Below are 23,096 nucleotides of genomic sequence, written 5' to 3'. Positions count from 1 at the left end.
AGATTCTTAAGATTCTTAGTGAGGAAGTTAACAGTGAGGTTAATTCAGGCTTCCAACTCATGGCAACTACCCCCAACACCAATTCAGGATTAAGTTTGAAGCAGCTGAATAATTGATAGTCGGAGAAAAGGACACCTAGCCTCCTTGGACTAAAAAAGAGATCTACCCAACAGTCCTGTAACTGCAAAAATAAATGTCAAATCAGACGCCACTCTGAGACCCCTAGGTGCCCTTGGTAACTGGCTTGAGCTTGAGGAATCAGCTCAGGACTGCTAGTTAATCAGAAGAAAACAGGGACAGTAGACCCAAATCCTTGAAATAATTTGTTTACCTCATGCAGAAGAGAATCAAAGTGAGGAATTAGCACACTCATTACGAGATTGAACGCCGCCTTTCTGTTTCTTTTCCTTTAGATTTACAGCAACGTGTGTTGGTAAAACAATTCTGAACGTGCGTGTGTTGCGGGTAAGAGACGCATACTCTCTTTTTAACGCAACGTTAGAAGAAATAGTCGAAGGTTTTACCTTTGAACGTGAGGAGAAGCCGTGGAGCTGCACATCAGACCACTGGATTTTCCAGCTCAAAATTTTTCTTTTAAATCTGCTACCTGGAAAATAGCTTTAGATTGTACAATTTTAAAACAAGTTTTAAAAGCATCAGAGTTTCTCAGAGTCAGTTTTCAAAACACTCTTCTATTCCTTAGCTGTTGAAGTGGGTGATTGCCTTGGGAATTACGTACTTGAGATTGCCTTGTATATATAATTTAATTTCTTTTTAAAACAATCAAAACGTGTGCATCTATTTTAGTGCTCGGCTGCTAACTGGAAGGTCAGTGGTTCAAACCCACTAGCTGCTCTCTGGGAGAAAAAGACCTGGCAATCTGCTCCCGTAAAGATTTCAGCCTAGGAAACCCTATGGGGCAGTTCTGCTCTGTCCTATAGGGTCGCTATGAGTCAGAATCAACTTGGCAGCACACGACAGCTATCTTATAGGTCCATGGATGGTGCAAATGGTTTCCCCTTGACTACTCACGTAAAAGTTGGCAGTTCAAACCCACTCGGCAGGGCCATAGAAGAAGAAAACCCTATGGAGCAGTTTTACTGTGTAACACATATGTTGCCTTGAGTCAGAATTGGGTCGACAGCAGTGGGTTTGGGTTTTTTGATTATTATAGATTCCTTAAGGTCATCTGTGGAGCCCTGGTGGTACAGTGGTTCAGTGCTATGACTGCTAACCAAAAGGTTGGCAGTTCGAATCCACCAGCCACTCCTTGAAAACCCGATGGGGCAGTTCTACCCTGTCCTGTAGGGTCACTATGAGTTGGAATCGAGTCGACGGCAGTGGGTTTGGTTTCTAGTTTAAGGTCATCTGAACATCCTTCATAGAATGAGTAGACTGAATTATTGAACTGAATATATGGCTAATGTAGAAAGATTTTTTTTTCTTTTCCAGTCTGATCCTTTTTGCTTTTATAACAGAAAAAAATAGGATTTCACTATTTCCCAGCTGTTCCATTATCATCCATGTATTTCCTTGAGTTTAATGTAAACTGCCATCAGCTCTGATATACTTGTAGTACGTTTTTCAAATTATTATTGTCTTGTCTTAAATTGTAGACGGTTTTCTCTGACTTAAAAGTAAATCGTGCAGTTTTCTTCTCCCATATAACCAAGCTGGCCTGAGCTCTAGAAATGCAAATGAATTGTAATGCTCTCCCAAATAAAGTAAAATTGAGGATTAATTTTCTACAGAAAAATCATATCATGGGGCCTGATAAAAAATGTTTAGAGATATGTCTGTTTTCAGTGACAGAGTATGTATACTTCAAGAGGATCTTTAAAACAGAAAATTAATTTGTGGTCATTTGTGTTATTATAGATCATAGCCATCTTAGAAGGAAACATGCTATTCTATTTCAGGGGCAAATCATAAATTAAATGGCAGTGGTCCCTATATTTGTACATGGAGAGACTTCTCGATTATCGTTTTAGTAAAATGAGTTTCCTCATAGCTAATAAAGCAAAACTGGCCAATACCGGAACTGAAACAGAAAGTGTAAGGAGACGGGCAGAAGGGAGAAGTCTGTTCCCCTATTTATAACTCCGAGTTTCTCTTCTAGGAGGAAGTGCCCAGACAAGGTTTTGGTGTAGGAGTTCACAAAGAACGTTGAAATGTCGGGCTCCTCGCCATTTGGGATGCGGGTGGTTCATTTGGACCTTAAAGGAGCACCACCAAAGGTCTCGTACCTCTCGGAGGTAAGGATTCCTTTTTCCTCTAGAGAATCACTTTTTGCCTTGGGTTCAAGCTTTCAAGTTATGAACAATATTCTGTAGAAATGCGTGCTTAGAACACAACCATGGAGTTCTAAGTTGGGGCAAGATGGTAGCAGTTGCATAGACTTTTAATTTTCCCAAATCCCTTCAAAACAAAACAGAGCAACCAGAGTAGCAAAAGAAAACAGAAAGAAAGAAAGAAACCCACAACCTCTTCAACAAAACTAGGTGCCAGGGTGTGCCTGTGAATGCCTCACGAATACAAGTGAGTGATGCCAGACTGTAGACAGCATAACATCCGTGTGTGATTTATAGCCGGGCAAGGGGTGTTAGAGGGAGGAGAAGGGGAATGCCAAGAGTGCAAAGATCAGAGGATACAGAAGACAGTCCAAAAAGCAAAGGTTTCCCTTCAGACAGAAACTAGGAAAAGGTTTCACAGGCTCCAATTGAGGGTGAGTGCAAAAACACACAAAAGAAGGTGCTGAGGAGGCCCAAGACCTCAATGCTCTCAGAAATACCTAACAGAAACTCCCTTCCAGAGGACAGAGCCCCACACTGAAGGCAAATGTTGGGAAGAAGTCCACATTGAGCTGGGCAGGAACACTCAGTAAAAGGGAGAGAAGTTTCAGATACTGGGGAATGGGATCTAGAGGGGCCAGATATAAAAAATTACTGGAGGTAGCTACACAGAGTCCATTATTTCATGGTAACAATAGAGAAGGGAGCCCTGGGGCTGGCCCATCTCTATCCCAAATACAAGAACATGTTCTTAGAAGTACGAGAAAATGCGTCTCATTTTAAAACGAGCAACAGAAAAGGATTATAGTTAAACTCCCTACAAAGACACTGTAAGAAAAAAGGATAATTATCTCAATAACATTGTAACAGTAAAGAAGCACCAGGAACATAGGACCACAGAGCAGGTAGAACAGTATGATAACATTTGCAAATGAGATAAAAGATATTAAGAAAATGATAGAAGCTATGAAAAAACAGCACAAATGGGAAGTATAAACTCTCAGCAATTTGATAACTGGACAGCAGGAAGATGCAAAAGGATTGCTGATGGAACTCAGGAACAAATTATAAATAAAAAGAAAAAAGTTTCAGAAATGAAGACTAAACTACAAGAGGCACTGAAGTGAGTAAACACTGTGGAAAGTACAGTATTGAGAAATAAATGACAGAAAGGAGAAAAAATGAAACATCAAGAAAGGTGTGTTTAAAAAAGCATTGTAACAAACCCATAGCTATTGAAGATTGGCAACGAAGACCCAACTTAGGTGTAACTGGAGTCCCTGTTTCACTCATCTGTCGCTGCATGACAGACCACCCCAAACTTCAGGGTTTAAGACAATATGTTCCCCCTCATGTGTCTGTGGCTACTCTGACCTGGGCACCCTCATGTGATTGGCGTCACGTGGCAGCTGGAAGTGCCTGATGGTCCAGGATGGCCTTACTATGTGTCTGGCAGTCAGCTTCCTTTCAGCATGGTGGTCTCAGGGCAGTGTTGCAAGAGGCAAGGGCAGAAGCTGCAAGTCATCTTTAGGCCTGAAGAACTAGGGCCTCTCAGCTTACACTGTGTCACTTACTATTGATAAAGCAAGTCCCAAGGTCAGCCTAGATTGAAGGGATGGGAACTGACTCCACCTCTTGGTGGGAGAAACTGCACCATAGTGTAGGGGACAACAGTCCCGAAGAAGAGCGCCAAAGCAATGGTGCAGGATGATGCTAAGAAACTTCAGCTCAAAAAGACTTCCCTGGTACAAAAGAATGCTTGAGTCTGCCTCCTGAAGGGGCATGCCACGTACCTGGGAAGCTGTATCCAGAATGACGTGCACCATCACATTTTCTACTAAACATGTCAGATGTAGAAAATGAAAAAATCTGTTGGGCATCTAGGAAAAAGGCCCGAGTCATTTATAAGGGAAAGAAAATCAGATCAGCATCAGACGTTTTGACAGCAACATTCCATGAAGAAGATAAGGGAGTAGCACGTGTAAAATAGCAAAAAATAAAAGCGAATCCAGAAGTTTCTATCCAGTCAAATTGGTCTTCAGGTATAAAAGCCACAGGCCAACTATTATAAACATCTAAGAACTGAGAGAATTGACTAAAGACCAAGCTTCAGATAACCGAGAAAGGATTTTGGAAACTCTCCAAAATGTTTACACCCCACATATAGGTAGATAGAAAGATGGGAAAGACATAAACCAAAGTGTTAACCGTTGTGGTGGTATCATTGATGGGTCTCCTTTTCTTTATACTGTTCTATTTTTCTTCCTACAATACTATCTATCTCCACAGGCTAAAGAGGAAAATGTCTCCACTCTGCGTTTATGTCCGTTTGTGTTCAAATGATCCCTGCTTCATAACACCCCCTTCTCTTCCCCCAGATTTTTCCTCTGTTCCATGCCCTGGGTGCAAACGCCCTCCTCATTGAATATGAAGACATGTTTCCCTACGAGGGCCACCTAAAGCTGCTGAGGGCCAAACACGCGTACAGGTATCTCCCTGGCAACCGACCGCCTCCTTGCAGAGAAAGTAGTGGGGATTCAGGGTGCGGGTGGGGTGGGGCAGCAGCCTGGAGAATTCAACAGTGCTGGGAACATTCCTTTTCTGTCTTCAAATGTATTTCTTTTTTGATAAAAATAAAACATGTTCAGTAATGAAAATCTGGAAAAGTTTGAAAAAGAAAATAAGCAATGATGACCCTACCACAAGGAAAAGCTGCAATTCCTGTTTCAGGAAGTGCTTTCCAGTCTTTTTCACCTATAGACAGGAAGTATGTTGAGAATGCTTTGGCAGGTGATGATCCAAGGGGTGGAGGGCTGCTCTTTAAGGCCAGTCCGGCTCTTCAGCTGGGAAAGTGACAAAGGGGGAGATGATCTAAATCAGATCAGATATGGTGTGGTCAGGGGGCACCCCGTTGATTTTAACATTATGGATCTCCATGTAAATCAATAACCAATAGCCCAGAAGAAGAATGGGCAAGGGCCTTAATTGGCAGACCCCGAAAGAAGAAATAAGAATGGCCAATAAGCATATGAGAAAATGTTAAACCTCTCTTAGTAATCAGAGAGGTTAGAACAATATGTTGTTGTTGTTAGGTGCCATCAAGTTGGTTCCAACTCACATCGACCCTCTGTACAACAGAACAAAACACTGCCCAGTCCTGCGCCATCCTCAACAATTGTTGTTACGCTTGAGCCCATTGTTGCAGCCACTGTGTCAGTCTATCTTGTTGAGGGTCTTTCTCTTTTTTGCTGTCCCTCTACTTTACCAAGCATGATGTCCTTCTCCAGGGACTGGTCCCTCCTGCTAACATGTCCAAAGTATGTGAGATGAAGTGTCACCACCCTCCCTTCTAAGGAGCATTCTGGCTGTACTTCTTCCAAGGCAGATTTGTTCCTTCTTCTGGCAGTCCATGGTATATTCAGTATTCTTTGCCAACACCATAATTCGAAGGCATCAATTGTTCTTTGGCCTTCCTTATTCATTGTCCAGCTTTCACATGCATATGAGGCGATTGAAAATACCATGGCTTGGGTCAGGTGCACCTTAGTCCTTAAATAACAATGAAATGCTATTTTTGGCTACCAAATTGGTGAAGCTTTTTAAAGAAATTACAATGGTCTGTGTTCATTAGAGAGAAAAAACAAAAATACTTGTGGCGGAAATGTATAGTGATTCAGTGATTCAGCTGTTTTGGGGGACCGCTGGGCTCTGTGCATTGAAGCGCTCCAAAATGCTCACACCCACATGTGTGTAGGTGGAAGATAGGAAGGATGCAGAACAAAGTCTTAGCCACATCGTGGCGAGATGACTGATGGGTTTCATTTCTTTATACTATACCATCATTCTTCTACAAGGAACGTGTTTTTTTTTTTAAGTGAAAAAGGTAGTGGGGTCCCTTTGAAGCTTGAAAAGGGTATATTCAAGGTAAAGATAGAATTTATACAGTAGATAATAAATTTGTAGAATTAGCTTAAGATCAAACATATACAGAAACTAGCAGTCATGTTTTAAGTTGCAATAAATTCGTAAGTAACAACTCATGAGAGAGCTTGCGAAAAATCCAGAAGTTGATGGAGCAGCCAGTCCTCCCCAGGAAGGGGCCCTGGGGCTGATGTGAGCTACAGTGTGGGCCTGGGGCACGTCCAGTCTCCGGCAGGTTCCCTAAGAGTGTGGGAGGTGGGATTTGCAGATGGGGATGCTAACTCTACTAACAGATGGGGTTACTTGGCAGAATCTTGAAACTAGAGCACAGGCCTGCTGGCTTCTGCACCACCTTCCTCTCTCTCCACTAAAGGGTAGGCAAGGCTTTCCTGTTGGGTGAGGTAGTACATGTTGCAGGCTGTGAGGGCCATTTGACCTCTGTTGCAACCATTGGATTCTGCCCTTGAGGCGCAAAGGCAGCCATAGATGATACGAAAATGAGGGGATGGGCTTGAGTGCCAATAAAACTTTATTTGTGGACACTGAAGTTAGAATTTCATACTGTTTTCCCATGCCAAGAAATATTCTTTTTTTGATTTTCTTTCAACAATGTGAAAACCATTCTCAGGTGGTAGGCTGTACAAAAACAGGGGACTGTCCAGATTTGCCCTGCGGCCAGGGTTTGCCACCCCTGCTCTAGAATCTGATGTCTTGTCTAGCCCAGTTTCTTGTAAAATGCAGATAACTTCAGTCTCCTGTAGTTTGGGTGAGAATAGCTAGTAAAAAGCAGATGTAACTAGAAGACATGGTAGAGCATCGTTTTCCTGATTTCTGGCATGGGAGCCTTCCCTGAAACCTTCAGTATCCTGTTGACTTCTGAGGAGGCAGCAACCTCACTGGCCCAGGAAGGTCCTTGGGAACCTGATGGGAAGGAGTGTGCTGGCCTGGGGGAGTATGAGCAGAGCTGTGCTGGGGACATTGCCGTGAACTCCTTCAGGTGACTTTTGTCTCTCCAAACCAAAACCAAGCCAAACCCATTGCTGTCGAGTCGATTCTGACTCATCGAGACCCTATAGATAGGGTAGAACTGCCCCAAAGCGTTTCCAAGGCTGAAATCTTTATGGAAGCCGACTGCCATCTCTCTCTCCCATGGAGCAGCTGGTGGGTTTGAACCTCTGACCTTTCAGTTAGCAGCCAAGTGCTTCACCAGTGCACCACCATTGCTCCTTTTTCTCTCTCCAGCCCCTCTGAAATCAGAGAGATCCTGTACCTGGCCAGACAGAGTGAGCTGGAGGTGATCCCTTTGGTGCAGACGTTTGGGCACATGGAGGTAAGTGGGGAGATGGGAGTTACCTGTGCCCAGGTGTGGGGCTTGCGCCACAGGCTGGCCAGCTGAGCGCTAAGGTGTGTGAGCAGCAGGGCCCAATGGAGCGCAGGCAGCACCCCAGGGGTGGGCTGGCGGGGAGCTGCTCTGAGCAGTGCGAAGCTCCAGGTCAGTGCGTCTCCACCTGGAGAGCCAAGAGAAAGGCAGAAAGGGGATGGCGGGACTCCACTAGCCCGGTGGGGGCAGGGTGGGCCGGGGTATTTTTTTCTTTCTAATTTGTTCACAAAACACTGCGAGGTAAAACTGCAGTATGAAAAAGAAAAGGCGTTTTCTGTATTGCTGTCTGGTCTTTGGCTGTGAGCATCCATACCTTGGCCTGGTTGTAATCCTCCCTCGCCACGACTTTGTGCCTTCTCACTTAATGTTGAAAATATTTTTCAGGCTCCTCTGTTTTCCAGAAGAGCCTGTATAGGATCGGTCTAGTCTCTTCTTTACAGTGACGCCATCTGTGCCTAGGATTGCCTTTTCATGAAACGGGTTGGTTTTTGTTCTTTAGGCATCTCTCATTATCTTTTTAAATTAACACGCAGTAAAATGGGCTGTTTTTGTCATACCGTTCAAAAACAAACACAATAAAAACAGCCCAATGCCATCGATTTGATTCCGACCCATAGCCACCCTGGAGGATGGAGTAGAACTGCCCCGTAGGGTTTCCAGGGAGTGGCTGGTGGATTCGAACTGCCCACCTTTTGGTTAGCAGCCATATCACTTAACCACTGCGCCCCCAGGGTTCCTCTTATCTCACAGTTCTGTGCATTTGACACAGGTATGACGTGTGTGACACCCCCCGCCCCCAGGCAGGGCACAGAGCAGCCCCTCTGCCCCACAAAACTTGTGCTGCCTTGGTAGCCACCCTGTGGCCACAGTTCTGTTCTCTGTCACGATGGCTTTGTCTTCAGGAATGTCACAGAACTGGAACCATACAGCACGTAGCTTGGCGAGGACACACCGTTCCTTGACGACTTTCCCCGCTGGTTCACCTCCGCGCCTTTGTCAGCTACTGGCGGCGGTTTGTTGTTGGTTGGTGAGCTGCCTGGATTTAGTCGGCTTGGGCTGTCTCCCCGTCGGTGTGTGCCACTGATGTCTCTGCCAGGTTTTTTATTCTTAGTTTTATTAGCCCGGCTTCTTAAGGGTCGGCCCTCTGTCTTGATAGCTGGTGGTCAGCCAAGGTTTGACCAAGGTTGTGCCAACACCTTGAGCCGGGAAGACCTCCGCACTGGCCTGCGTGTGGATCGGGGCACTCGAAGTTCAGCCAGGTCTCAGGCTCTGCCAGCCCTCTCGGGCCTCCCCACGTGTGTGTGTGTCCCGTCAGCTGCCGCTGTGAGGACAGCGTGAGGAGCCCTCTGGGGCCCTCTCATTGGCAAGGTCTCCCCAGTAAATTTCTGTGGGGTCGCCGTTCACCCCAGCGGGGACTGCGCCATCGGGCTGGCAGAATTTGTCCAGTTTTTATCGTTTTTGAAGAGAAGACTTGCCGACCCTTTACACCACCATAGCCAGAAGTCTGCTCAGCCTGTAATTCTGGATGTGAAGAGAACCTGTCTTCTCACAGCATTATCACTCAACCCAGTCAGGACGTGTAAAATGGTAGTAGTAACGATAACAGTGTCATCAAAACCTGTCTAACTTCAGGGGGGATGATGTGAATCAAGATGAGCCCAAGGCTGATTCCCAGGAGGTGGAGGTCAGACAGACCTCCACCCTCCAACCTTTTTCTCTCCAACCAATTCTGACACCAGCCGTCCCTCCCACAGCACTCTCTACTTTTCATCTGGGTTCGATAATCCGTTGCAATGGCACATGGAACTCACAGACCATACCTACAGTCAAGCGGTTTATTAGGGAACAGGTTACAGCGCAGGCTGAGGATGAGGAAGCTTGCAGGCCGTCTCCCTTCAGTGCAGGCCAGCTCTCTCAGCTCCTCCTGGCCACGCAGGCCTCCTCTCAGCCCCCTGAGCACAGGCTCCTCTTGGCCCTGCTGTTTGTCACCACTGGCTCTGCCGTTGGGCCTGGGGCTGTTGTCATTTTCAGTGTTATAACCCTTGACATGGGTTACAGCTCTTTTAGGAAGTTCCTTGCCTTCTCTCTCTCTGCTTCTTCTCTCTTCTTTCTGCCTTTCTTCCCTCTTCTTTCTGTCTCAAAAACCTCTGTTGAGCTGGCTACTTAAATACACAAACTGCTGGTCAATTTCAAGGAGTGGCATTCCCACCAGGGCCCCAAACTGACCAGTCCTTTCTCAGTAGTCCACAGATACTTCATTTACATAACAGGCCACAACTCACCTCATTTGCATAGTCAATTGACCAATCCCTGCCAGTGTGTAAAATAGACCAATCACAAGGCAGGCTGCAGCCCAGGAGCAGACAAAAAGTATCAAACCTCAAGTTGTTCACAGCTTACCCAGGAAATGTAACAAACCCTCTGGGGTAGAATACTAGGGCAAAGTAACTCCTCTTAGGGGGAAGCTGTTTTTCCAAAGAACCAAGGCAAGACGCCACATAAAGGAACTCATTTCACCAGAAGATTGGAAGGTATAAGGAAGGTCACTGTCAAGCCAGCTAGGTTACTCAGAACCCAGCTGGGAGCAGGTTCAGGAAGACACTGGCATACTTGATGCCCTGGAGCTTTCTGGGGAGTCAGGAGCAAAGTGGTTGAAACAGAGAAGCCACGTGTCTGTCCGAGGCAGAGCCAGGAGCTGGGCCTTTCTTCTGGCCTTGGCCTTGCCCAGTCCGGGGATAGATGAGTGCCCGAAGGCGCCCAGGCTTTTCTCTCTCCCTCTCTCTCCCCCTCTTTCCCTCTCCCTCCCTCTCTCTCTCTCCCTCTCCCTCCCTCTCTCTCTCCCTCTCCCTTACTCTCCCTCCCTCTCTCTCCCCCTCATTCCCTCTCCCTCCCTCTCTCTCTTTCTCAGCAGTGTCACAACCCCACCCATGACTGTCATCTCTCCACAGTTTGTGCTGAAGCACAACACGTTCGCTCACCTCCGGGAAGTGGCACTCTTCCCCAACACTCTGAACCCCCACGAGGCGGAGTCGCTAGTGCTGGTGGGAAGCATGGTGGACCAGGTCATGGAGCTGCACAGGGGTGCCCGGTGGCTGCACATCGGTTGTGACGAGGTGGGGTCCCTCTTACCCCTTCCCTGGCCGGCGGGGTGTGCTGTCCTGAACTTCTGTGGCATTCTTCTGTTTATTTCCGCGTCTCCTTCTCCCATGATGTGGTTTCTTCTTTTACATAGAAAAGCTGTCCAGCTAGGAAAGTATAAAGACAGGCTTGCCAAGGAGACAGTCCCCATTTAGGGAACCCTATGATCGGGGTCCATTCTGGCTGGTGTCTCCGGGAGGGAGGGCCAGGCACAGGCATACCGAGCAGGCTCTGGAAGAAGCAGCCCCCGGAGGCGCCCCCGTGTGCCAGACAGGACCCCCCTCGGGATGGGCTGTCCTGGGCCCTCAGCAATGGCAAGTTCAGGCATGTGGGACCTGGCAGTAGACGTGAGTTTGAGCGCGTTACTTCCTTCCAACTAAAATGGGTTTTGGGTGGTGAAAGGAAGGAACTAGTATCTTTGGCCTCTGAAGCACTGGCTGGGAAAGGTGGTATCCTAGGGGGCACCCAGTGATATGACCTCCCACCCCAAGGGGCGACCCACCTCCGCCTCTTCTGCTTCCCTGGCTCAACTTCTGATGTCACAGACGAGCCTGGGGAAGGTCAAACCGGCTGAGACCAGGGCCGCTGAGCATGTAACTAGGGGCCTGAACAGGGACAGGGCTGCCAGCGTTTCAGCCCCAGACACTGACTTTTTCTTCAAAATAATCTTTTTTTTAGTTGTAAAATACACACGTGAGATTCACCATCGTAGCTACTTTAAAGTATATGGTTCAATAGCATTTAGTACGTGCACCGTGTTTGCGACTCTCACCTCTGTCTGGTTCCGGACGAACGCCTGTTCCCATCAGTAGTCACGCCTGCCCACCTCCCCCAGCCCCTGGCATCACTCACTCACTTCCCGTCTCTGTGCATCTGCCTGTGGCGGGCGTTTCACGTAAATGCGTCACACAGTACGTGGCCTTGTGTGTCTGGCTTCCTGCTCTCAGCAGTTTTCAGGGTTCATCCCCCTGGTAGCATGCACCAGTGCACCAGGACTTCGTTTCTCTTTATGGCTGAGTGACACTCCATTGTGTGGATGGACCACCTTCTGTCTGTCTGTTCATCCATCGATGGACACTGAAGTCATTGCCACGTTTTGGCTATTGCCAACCGTGCTGCTGTGAACATCCATGGGAAGTCCTGAGGGGAAGCTTAGGTCCTTGAGCTATCACAGCGGGTCACTGGTGGAGTGAGGTTCCGAGCCTTGCCACCCCCCTCCAGCTGCCCCTGAGATGCTCCAGGACTCCCTCCGCGGGGTGCTCGGTAGGGACCGGCTGGTGCCAGTTCTCTTCCTTCCTTCCAGGTCTATTACCTTGGGGAGGGGGAGGCCTCGAGGCAGTGGCTGCAGCAGGAGCACAACAGCAAAGCCAAACTGTGCCTGTCCCACGTGAGGGCCGTGGCCAGCCACGTGCTCGCCCGGCACCCCGCCACGACGCCCCTGGTGTGGGATGACATGCTGCGAGACATGCCCGAGGACCTTCTGGAAGGTTGGACCCCACCCCCACCCCACCCCACCTCCAAGCGGGCCGTGCCTGGGCAGGGGAAGGTGGAGGGAACCGAGCTCAGCTTCTCTGAGACCTCACACTTCTAGGAAGAGATAAACCACAGTCAACTTTTCAAAAGGTCAGCAGTTCGAATCCACCAGGCGCTCCTTGGAAACACTACAGGGCAGTTCTACTCTGTCCTGTAGGGTCACTGTGAGTTGAAGTTGACTTGATGGCAATGGGTTTTTTAAAAGTCTCCAGAAGCTTTCAGCTCCAGGCAGCCCTGCAAGAACCTGCTTCTTTGTAAATGGCCTTTTACACACAACGCTGGAGTTAAGAGCGTTGCCACAAAGGCCGTTTTTAGTGTCTTGTGGGAGTGCGGGAGCAGTGCAGGTGGGTCCCGAGACCAGGCAGACGGGCTGGTGAAAGAGGGCTGAGGGGCCAGGGTGTCTGCTGCCTGCTCTGGCCGCCCTAGTCGGCAACCTTGGCCAGGATGTCCCCTGTGGCCAGCCCTGCCGGGAAACCGGGTTGAAGTCCACATCTACAGCTGGACCGATGAGCAAGGCGGTGGGGGAAACAGCCCCTTGCCCACCCCAGGAGCCATGCTCTGCTGAGACTGCCTGCCGGGTGAGAGCTGATGAGGCCGCCCGCCAGGAGCCAGGTCTGCACTCACACCTGTGCCAGTGGACACGGCCACCGTGAGAGGCGATGTGCCTGCCCTGGGGCCAAAGTCAGGCCGTGTCCTACGGCAGCCTGCCTGTCACTGCCCGTCTGCCAGGAGAGATTCTACAGCAGAAGTGTCCTAGCTGGTGGCCACTAGCCAAAGGTAGCCACCTAGATCTAATTGAGGCTAACTGGAATGAAATCAGAACGGTCTGCTCCTTGCTCACATGGGTGGCCCCCGCGTGGGGCACCACGATGCAGCACGTCTCCATGCTCTCAGACAACCCCCCACACGGCACATCTCCATGCTCTCAGACAACCCCCCACACGGCACGTCTCCATGCTCTCAGACATCCCCCCCCACACACACAGCATAGCCTGGGGTGGGATGGCAACTCCCCCTTTAAGGGACCCCAAGTGGCGCGGAGCAGCCCTGGTGGAGTAGCAATTAAAGCACTCAGCTGCTAACCAAAAGGTTGGTGGTTTGAACCCACCAGCCACTCTTCGGGAGAAAGGCGTGGCCATCTGCTTCCATAAAGATTTACAGCCTTGGAAACCTGTGGGGCAGCCCTACTCAGTCCTATAGGGCCGTTGTAAGCCGGAATCGCCTGGATGGCAGTGGGTTTTTTGGAACCTGAGTGGGGTCGTTTCCAAAGCAGCCGTCAGTTTGTGTGTGTGGGTTTATCGCCCAGAGCAGCCGTGTTGAGTCAGGACATAGGATCCGTCGGGGGGGACGGTGTGGTCCCCCGGCCCGTGGGAACGTGTCCTCCGTGTCCCCGCAGAGTCGGGCTTGCCGCACCTGGTGGAGCCAGTGCTCTGGGACTACGGGGCCGACCTGGACGTCCACGGCAAGGGTCAGTACCGTACGGCAGCCCCACTGTCCGTCTGAGCACCCCCAGGTGGGGTGAGCGGGCACCTCCAGGGCGTGACTGACCCAGATGCACTCGATCGTTGTCAAAGGCCACGGCGCAGTTTGCTCCCTGCTTCGCCCCTGCCCCACCCTGGGCTCCCCGAGATCCCCTCATCTGCGTCCTGCTGCCAGATCGTTCCCCAGGCCTTCCTTCTGCTCCCTGTTTACAGCGTGTTCCTCATGAGCACATAAACACGGCCATTTTTACACCACAGGGCCTCTTTCTAAAGGAGGCTGAGCCCCTTGGTGCTGGACCCCGCAGTGGGTGCCCAGTGTTTCAGCTTGGGTGAACATGTCCTGAGGGACGTGTTTGCAGGGGCTCCACCCAGCTGCCCCTTGGGAGCCGGGACTGTCATGCCTGCTTGTTTTCTCTCCTCAGTCCTTCTCATGGAAAAGTTCCAGAAGTGCGGCTTTCCCCGGCTCTGGGCTGCAAGTGCATTCAAGGGGGCCACAGGGGCACACCAGGCGCTGACCCCCGTGGAGCACCACCTCCAGAACCACCTGCAGTGGCTGCGGGCGGCACGGGCCGGGCCAGCTGGGGTGCTGCAGGGCATCGTGCTGACCGGCTGGCAGAGGTGCGAGCCTGGGCCACGGAGCCCCATCCCATGGGACCTGTGGTGGGGAGCCTGGTCTTGGAGGGCAGGGAGGCCTCCCAGGGACCCAGGGACCCGGGTACCCAGAACAGGGTGGGGACCCCACGTCGGGCTGAGCCCTCTCTGGGCCGCAGGTACGACCACTTCGCGGTGCTGTGCGAGCTGCTGCCTGTGGGGATCCCATCGCTGGCCGTCTGTCTGCAGTCACTGCTGCAAGGTACGTGTCCGTGCACACCCCACGTGACAGCCCACAGCCACTGCCAGGAAGGTGGGCTAATCCTCACCCACCGCTCACCCGGCTTGGCTGTGGTCTTCCTCTCAGAGGAGCAGGGTAGCTGGAGCAGGACGTGCTCTCAGGGCCGTGAGGGTGGCTTGGCCCCTGCCTGTCTGGCTGTCGGTCCACCCTGGGCTATCCTCCACCCGCATGGGGCCAAGGTCTTCCCAGGTGTGGCGCTGCTCTGAAGCTCTGATGTGACAGCACATTTCATGTCATTAATGGAAGCGGCAGCCCATCCCTATAGAGGGAGGGACCCGTGGCCCCGAAGGTCACCAGGTCACTGAGCGAGGCTGTGCTGGCCGGCAGCCTCCCTTCTACTGGGGCCGGCGCCGTGGGGCCAGCACAGGGTGAGTCCTGTTCGTCTGTTGGCTGCAGGAGGCTTCAGCGAAGAGGTGAAAGACAGGGTGGAATGCTGCCTTGGGGTTGCGAGTCTGGACATAGCCAACTTTACGTGGTACGAACCCCAGCCCCTCGACCCCTCACTCATGAACCCCAGCCCCTCGATGAGACCACTGTTCTTACCCTCACCCCCGTCTCAGCAGGGAGGGCGCCGGCTCCTTCCCTGGCAGCGACATTCTCGCCCTTGTCACTCAAGTCAGCCTCCACCTGCGGAGCTCCGTGGAGGCCCTGCTGGACGGGAACAGGTGAGGAGCCTCTATCCTCACCGCCTGCTCAGGTGGGACAGGGCCTCCACGTTTTCTTCCCAATTCCTCTGGGGCCACCTAGCTGGACACTGGGCCCAGCAGGGGTGTGTGGTTTGTCCAGGTACGTGACTGGCTGGTTCAGCCCCTACCACCGCAGGCGGAAGGTCGTCCACCCCGTCATGGTGCAGCACATCCAGCCTGAGGTGCTCAGGTAACGGCCTTTGCCAGCTCCTGCAGCCTCCTCCTGCGGCCTCCCCGCAACCCCGGGCCCTCCTCCCGCGGCATCCACACCAGGCCCTCCTCCCGCGGCCTCCCCCCAACCCCGGGCCCTCCTCCCGCGGCCTCCCCCCAACCCCGGGCCCTCCTCCCGCGGCCTCCCCCTAACCCCGGGCCCTCCTCCCGCGGCCTCCCCCCCGGGCCCTCTTTCCTCATGGGTGGCTCCTGCAGGCACCCCCTTAAACTAGAACAGGCCTCCATGTCCTGCCTGGGTGTTCTGACATCCTTCACACCGAGCTGGGTCCTGTCGCTCAAGCGCCCCCTCTGGTGTTAGAGTCCGAGGGTGAGCGTGTCTGGCGGCCGGTCACCTGTGCGCCGGGACCAGGGGCGGTCTCCTGAGGAGCCAGGCTGAGCTTGCCACCGCCATCCTGTTGGGCAGTGACAGCTACGTGCTCTGTGCTGACTCACAGAGACGGTCTCACCGACGGTGAGGCCCAGCCAACCGATGTCACAGCAGGACACGCTCACACCTGTTTCCTCCCAACCATCTGCGCGGGGGGCGCCTGCAGCCCCGTTGAACGGACAGCTGCAGAGGTCGCGTGCTGGGTACTGTGCCCATGAGCTCACAGCGCGTGTCCTCCCAGCCTCCTGGCCCGCTGGGGCGCCCTCGTGCAGGAGCTGGAGGCCGCCCTGAAACGCATTTTCTACCCGGATGCCGTGGAGGAGTGGCTCGAGGAGAACGTGCACCCCAGTCTGCAGAGACTACAGGGCCTGGCCCAGGACCTCAGCGAGGCTGCCGCCCCTCCAGCCCCACCAGCCAGCCCCACGACCAGGCAGGGCCCCTGAGGACATGCAGGAACCCCACAAGACAGGGCCCCTGAGAACACACGGGGACCCCATGACCAGACACAGCCCGAGAACACACGGGGACCCCCCCCACCCTTGTGCCCTGGCCTGAGAGCACAGACCTCCCCCTGCCCCCAGCCGCGTGCAGGGGCACTTGGGGGCGGGAATCATCCAAGTGGAAAACAGGAAAAGGCACCTCAGAAGCTGTGCTGTGACCTGCACATGGAGGTGGTTACTGCTTTTGAACTGAAAAGAGCGTGAGAACTACAAATCACACTAATATGAGTCTGAAAACAGTATTTTATTATTGTCTGGTTTTATGCTTGGTTTTCAGTGGGGGTCTTCCAACACCGCCTTGTGCTGTCCCGAGAGACCCTTCCCCTCTCCCTGAGCCGAGGAATGCATCCTCCTCTCCTGGGGGTGAGCCAGGACCTCCCTCCCCTGTTGTGGAATGTTTTCAGCCCTAGGGATGAACACACCAGAGACTGATCACAGCATTTTACACTGTTTTAGGGGGAAAGAAAGCATTTTAAAAAAACCTCGGCATGTTTAAACATCTGGCCCCAAGCTAAGGGCTGGTGGCTGCCATTACCCGAGGTGAAGGGGAAGGTCCCCCCTGCTCTCCAGAAACTGCCGTCCAGCTGCTGACTTTGCACCGCTGGGGGCCACCCTCTCCCCACCGCAGCTATGTCTAATCCCCAAAACAGGAAGTGTCTCGCTGCCCCCTCAGAACCATGGAGCAAAACCTCACCCTTCCGAGGCCCTAAGTGGGAGGCCTGGGGCAGCCTCAGACCTGGATCAGGGGCCTTGTGGGGCCAACGCCAACTGGGAGGCCCCAGCTCCGAGGCCAGGGACAGGCACGTTCACCTGGAAAAGGGAGGCTGCCTTTGCGGGGACCTGGGTTCAGGGAGGTAAGAAAACCAGCAGAGCGGGCACAGGGCGGGGTGCTCGCAGCCCCAGAACCCCGCTGAGGGGCAGCCAAGCAGAGACACAGCCCAACCCCAATCGTTCAAGACAAGCTGGAAAGAAATCAGGGTTTTCACATGAACGCTCCTGGGTTTCCGATGGTCTTAAGCTTCAAACGCTACTTAAGGCTGCAGAAGCTGACCTCTTCTTGCCAAACGGCTCGGGCCAAGGATGGAGGGGAAGGACGGCACCATGGCTCACGGCCCGACCACGGTCCTGTGGTTCCTGATGGCACTGCTGGGGCACCACTGCAGTGTCCCTGATGCCAGGACACCTGCATCCCAGCCCCACCAGCAGCTGGGCCTTCCAGGGCCCGAGGGCTGGGCGTCCAGCCAGAAAGGGGGTACTGTTGGCGGCAGGGGTGGGGAGGGTTGCTCTTGGGATTTCTGAGGCCCCACTGCAGGCGTCCACAGCCACCAAAAGCCCTAGCCCTGGAGTCCGGCAACTGTGGCCCAGCTCTGGCCAGCATCACTCCCCATCTGAAGTGCCCTCTTGGGTGCAGATGCTCCCTGGAGACAGCCTGGCTGCCCGCTGGCTGCAGAGGCTCCAACCCCCAGGCACAGGGCTGAGTCCCATCTGTGGAGCCGGGCAGTCACTCAAGGCCCCACCAGTGACCGCCCCAATTCAAGGTTCTGAGATGATGTTTTCACCAGTGGGGGAGGGCTGAGCCCAGGCCCCTCAACACCCCGGAGGCAGCCACCCTCTGTGCCTCTCCATGCAGATGTCCTGCCTTCAGGAGGCCGCAGACAAGGACCGTGTTAGAGAATAAAAGCAAGCGGCAGACGGGCCGACGCTGGGCAACGCAGGCTCGTGGGGAAGGGTGTGCCCGAGACTCCCCCACCGCAGCTGCCGGGGATGCCGCCATGGGGGGAGGCCCGGGCCGTCAACTGTGGCCCCCTGCGTCAGGGTCACTGTCACTGCTCTGAGACACGTCCCTGGGGCTCTCTGGACGGTGCAGTTCCAGGAAGCTGGTGATGAGCTTGGCGATGGCTTCCACATCGCTGGGTGAGGCCATCGAGAGAAGAAAGAAATTACCTTGGGCCAAGAGTCAGCCCTCATCCCCCCACCCCCGCCCCACCCACAGAAGGCCACCCCGGGGCACCTCAGCGCTCCCCACCCCCATACCCCTCCTCATCTGTTCTCCTCAGAGACGACCCCTCCCCCACCCTGGACCCTCTCCGCTCTCCACATCATCCTTTCCACCACCGGCATGGACACTGGGCCTGGCCTCTCCTCTCCTCCTCCCACCTCCCCCACCCCACCCCCTGCCATGGAGACGCCCTGATGTCCCTCACCTCCCCCCGCCACTTACCTGCGGTGGCCCATGACCGCGCTCTGGGTGAGGGGGTGCGAGAAGCCCGTTGCAAAGCGCAGCACCACCACATAGCCCTTCCCGAAGTACCGGACCTTCTCTTCCTCCACGTTCACATCCCGGATATCGCTCAGCGGGACCACCACTAGGGGCACAGGTCAGTGGCTCACCCCCACCTGCCCACCCCGCATCTGCAGACATTGTTAACCTTCCACCACCAGGGGCAAAACCCCTGTGACTTTACGTCAAAGGGTGGCCTCCACGGGTGCTGCCTGGCCCCCTAACTTAGATGGCACACAACGAATAACCCATTCAGCGTCATGAGTAAACCTGGAACTTTAAGGGAGGTGCTGACTACTGGTCACCCCTAGTCTGAGTGAGGGAAGCCCTCACATCGACTGCGGTTGGCAGATCAGCAACCTGTGACGTTGCTGTCATGACAGCTGTGATCCCTGCAGGCTTGCTGGTGGCCACTGAGACACTCATCCGCAATGAGTGTTCAGTCTAACACGTCGGGGATCAGTTAGGCACACGCTGCCCCCCTCTGCTTTCCTTTCGTCCCCAGTTGCTGGAAAATGCCTTCCTGGCCCTAAGCGAGGGATGGCCCACAAGTTGTGGGGGCAGCTGCGGGGAGACCCCCACTCAGGTACCTGGGTGGCCTCACGATCCTGCAGCCCTGGACAGCCATCTGAAACCTCAGCACAGGCCCCAGAGCTGCCCACAGCCCGACGCCAGGCTGCATTCCTCTCCCCCCAGCCACGCCCCAGGTGACCCCAACTCCCGGTCCCCTGTAGGCCAAGCCTCTGAAGAATCAGCTTCGAAACTCACCAGTGGGAGAGGCTGGGGGCAGGGAGTGACTGTCTGATGGGCCCCAGGCTGATCCCTCTCTAGACACTCCCACAAATCTAAGAGCCCACCCTGGAGTGTCTCCCTGTACTGTGCTGAGTGAGCTTGAGCGCCCACACGAGCGCAGTGGGTGTGGTCCTGGGGGGCAGTGTCTCCGAGACCCTGTGCTGGCGCACGGCTGGACCAGCTCTCCAGGCACAGCGAACAGTCAAGGGTGCTGGGCTCCCCTCAAAAGCCCTCCCAGCCCCTCCCCACCAGGCACTGGAGCACAGTCTGAGGAACTAGGTGTGCCCCATGAGAGCAACGTGGAGAGAGGCAGACACGCAAGTACACCTCACGGCCTGGCACGTGAGCACAGCAGACCCCGCACGGCTGGCCCAGCACACGAGCGTGGCTGCCCCGTCCCCACCCCTCACCTTGTTCATGGCCTGCCCTGGAAAGGGTCAGCAGCTTCCTGTACAGGCTGAACGTCTTCAGAATGACCTTCCCGGTGCTCTTGTTGAAGATGGCTTCCTGGAAAAGCGACCAAAAGGTGTCCGCCCGGCTGCTGGGCTCTCTGTGCGCTAACCACACGGCCACCTCCACTGGGGCCCCGCACGCTGGCCCCGCACGGACTCCCCCCAGCACGCCTCTCACAGACACCCTACAAGGAGCCCCCATACAGAGGCAGAGCTGCAGCCCAGCATGGCCCACCGCGCACCGTCCAACCTGCGACAGTTAACAGTTGGCGGATCTGGTCCCCCTGCTGCCCCATCCCCATCAGACCCCTGTGCCCCTGAAGCCCCAGGACTGCTCCAACAAAGTCCAGTGTCCCGGAACCTGGGTCCTCTTGCTGGGCATGGAGGGAGAGGGCAGCTGAAGCCGTCGCCAGCTCCTCTTTGCAATTGAGACATGAATGGCAGCATGGCCGTCAAGGTAAGAACACAGAGGTCGGAGGTCAGAGCAGCACTGGGGGCCAGGAGGCTTCAAGGGCTTGTGACGACCACAGGGGCAGGCCCCCACTCCACTCTGTGCTCAGGTGACACCCAGGAGTAAAGACACTCACAAGACCTTCTGAAAAGAAACGGCTCGGGGAGGGTCCTCGGCCCCCAAGGCACTGCCAAAAGCAGTCCAACGCGGAGAAGAGGTACGGCAGGCCAGGTGCAGGGCCGAGTCGGGCTGAGCAGGGACAACCAGGCTGGGACAAGGGCCGGGGCTGGGGTGGGCAAGGTGCGTTACGACCGCAGCGAGCGGACCCCCCTGCAGTGGTGTCTGGCCAAGCCTGGGAAGCGCCTCCTCGTGCCATGCCCTTGTCACCTGCCCTGCCCATCTGGCCCTTACCTCCCAGTCTTCCAGGTTCTGTACCGCCACAAACAGGCAGCCCGTGACGTAGAAGAGCTGCCAGCCCAGACTATCTGCAGAGCAGACACAGATGATCAGTGAGGAGACCCAGCAGAGCAGCAAAGGCCAGGGGCCTGACACAGACACTGGGCAGCGGAGGCGGGAGCGGCGTCTGGCCGGCTGACTGCCCAGGCCTGCAAGGACCCCCAGCCCGTGGCCTGCCATCCCACGCCTCTGGCCCTGTCTCCATCACACTCCACCCAGCTCTGCCCCTCACAGCACCATCTGTAATGGTGGACGATGGTGGGAGAGCAGGAGCGCCCTCGGGAGAGCAGCCTGACCTGTCCTCATCCCACAACAGGACCTTAGCACATACGACAAAGCATCTCATGCTGCAGGGACGCTCACGATGTCAGCAGTGAGATGCACGTGCGAGGCGGACGCCCCACCACGGACAGCCACAGAAGGCGGGTTTCGCTCCTCCTCTCCCCGTCCCGGGCACTGTGGGCATTACCAGGCGAGAGGCAAGGCACTTACCTCCGCTGTAGTAGGCGGCGGCCAGGCCGATGGACAGGATCCCTGCAAAGAGGAAAGCAAGAGCCTTATGCCCCAGGAGCACAGCCCCAGCAACCGGGCCCTTCCCGTGGCCAGGGATGGTGGGGGGCCGGGACGGGGGGAAAGCTGCAGGGGCTGAGGGAGAACGGCCAAAAAGTCTGCCCACGGACACGGGGTCCACCACTCGAAGCCTTCACAGATGCTCGTCTCTGCAGGCTTGGAGATCATAGGAACAAGAGAGGAGCCTGACGCAGCTCTCTGAGAGTGCATGGTGTGGGGTGCCCCCCCAAGGAGTCGCAGCTCGGCAAGCAGGGGAGCACGTGTGTGGGAGCCACACGCAGAGCACAGCTGGCACCCCTCCCCGTGCCTCCTCCAACCCTACCAACAGGCTCTTCCTGGGGGACAGGGGTAAGGGCCAGGAACCTAAACGAGCTCACGAACGGACTGAGGGTGAGAGCCACCCTCCCCCACGCCTCATCACTTAGGACGAGGACGAGCGTGAGTTCCACGAGTGTGGGGACTGCGACCTGTTGGGTACACTGCTGTATCCTCAGTGCCTACGACGTTAGCCTTCGGTAAGGAGCCTGGTGGCATAGTGGTTAAAGTGCTTGGCTGCTAACCGAAAGGCGGGCAGTTCGAACCCAGCAGCCATTCTGCAGGAGAAAGATGTGGCAGTCTGCTTCCATAAAGATTGACAGCCTTGGAAACCAGATGGGGCAGTTCTACTCCGTCCTACAGGGTCGCTATGAGTCAGGATCCACTCAATGGCAGCGGGTCTGGTTGGTTTTGGAAACCTTCAATAAATATTGTGGATTCAGTTTGTGATCACTAGCCCTTGAATTATATGTGTGGGCAAAGCCTGAGTCACAATCACTAAAGTTGACAAAACTGAAAAGGACCTGGTGGCATGAATCAGAGTCCCCGTGGGCAGGTGTGTCTGAGCAAGCATGAAGGCAACACACTGTGACCTCAGAGAAACACAGGAAGTACTGACAAAAGGGTGTTAGCTGGTGAAAAACGATACACTGGACACACACTGTTTATAGTAACAGATACAGAAAAAAATCTAAAAATACTACAAAAAAACAAAGCAGTCACTGTGATCTGAAGCAGCAGCACAAAGGAAAAAGAGCGGATTCGTTTTCACTTTTTAAAGGTCACGTGCCTGTTCTCTGGAGAAGCACTGAAAGCCTTACCAACCAGAAGCGACCAAGACCTGATGCCCGGAGCCCTCTTCAGGTGGAGGCGGGAGCCTGTGTGCATCTCCACCTGCATGTACATCCCGGAACGTTCTGGCATCACTCTGAACAGGATACTGGGGGGCTGGGTAAGAACAGAGACAGACAGGTGGAGCCCTTGAGCCCACTGACGAAAGATAAGCACCCACCTCCTCAGGAGGAGGCCGACCAGCCAAAGCCCCAAGGGCTCAAGAACCAGCCAGCTGAAGCAGCTATGGTGAGTCCCTTTACCCCTCCGGGGTGACTTTCCCCTTACGGCTGCCCTGGCTCAGCACCTGCCCCGTTCTCCCTGGAGACCTGAATCTCCCAGAAACCAGCAGACCCCTGCAGCCTTCAAACTTCCGGCACCCCACCTAGCAGAACCCCCCCGTTAGCCCTGTGCTGGCCTCCACCAAGAGAGGAAACCAAAAGGGAAGGAAAGTGTTTGTGTTTGGCTTTAAAAAAAAAAAAAAAAAAAGTTATGTTCTGAAAACCCTCATCGTGGTTTGAATCCAC

The 23,096-nt window shown here is 54.1% G+C and overlaps 2 protein-coding genes across 4 annotated transcripts in view; one reads left to right on the top strand and one right to left on the bottom strand.

Annotated features, from left to right (window-relative positions):
* Positions 1 to 339: 339 nt before the first annotated feature.
* On the top strand, positions 340 to 16,747 carry HEXD (hexosaminidase D). Its single transcript, XM_023729177.1, has 13 exons — positions 340 to 465; positions 2,120 to 2,255; positions 4,670 to 4,779; positions 7,455 to 7,542; positions 10,542 to 10,706; positions 12,035 to 12,218; positions 13,661 to 13,732; positions 14,168 to 14,363; positions 14,516 to 14,598; positions 15,034 to 15,112; positions 15,198 to 15,302; positions 15,424 to 15,513; positions 16,163 to 16,747. Exons 2-13 carry the CDS (start codon positions 2,172 to 2,174, stop codon positions 16,362 to 16,364), a joined length of 1,458 nt encoding a protein of 485 aa, XP_023584945.1. The 5' UTR covers positions 340 to 465; positions 2,120 to 2,171; the 3' UTR covers positions 16,365 to 16,747.
* A 1,328-nt stretch (positions 16,748 to 18,075) lies between these two features.
* Positions 18,076 to 23,096, bottom strand: part of LOC101357706 (uncharacterized protein C17orf62 homolog) — a 6,339-nt gene continuing 1,318 nt past the window's right edge. For 2 of the 3 annotated variants that reach the window (XM_004374334.2, XM_023729179.1), the window contains exons 2-7: positions 22,560 to 22,686; positions 21,346 to 21,387; positions 20,809 to 20,882; positions 19,905 to 20,001; positions 18,643 to 18,787; positions 18,076 to 18,331 (exon numbers count right to left, since the gene is read on the bottom strand). In XM_004374334.2, the coding sequence (XP_004374391.2) occupies positions 18,214 to 18,331; positions 18,643 to 18,787; positions 19,905 to 20,001; positions 20,809 to 20,882; positions 21,346 to 21,387; positions 22,560 to 22,662 (579 nt within the window). In that variant the 5' untranslated portion in view covers positions 22,663 to 22,686 and the 3' untranslated portion in view covers positions 18,076 to 18,213. The remainder of the gene's footprint in view (positions 18,332 to 18,642; positions 18,788 to 19,904; positions 20,002 to 20,808; positions 20,883 to 21,345; positions 21,388 to 22,559; positions 22,687 to 23,096) is intronic. The other variant, XM_023729178.1, reaches the window with a different exon arrangement.

The sequence above is a fragment of the Trichechus manatus genome, unplaced genomic scaffold (genome assembly GCF_000243295.1).
Source record: "Trichechus manatus latirostris isolate Lorelei unplaced genomic scaffold, TriManLat1.0 scaffold00028, whole genome shotgun sequence".
NCBI lineage: Eukaryota > Metazoa > Chordata > Mammalia > Sirenia > Trichechidae > Trichechus > Trichechus manatus.
The sequence above is the reverse complement of the archived record's forward strand: the minus strand, read 5'-3'. Positions and strand labels throughout refer to the sequence as shown.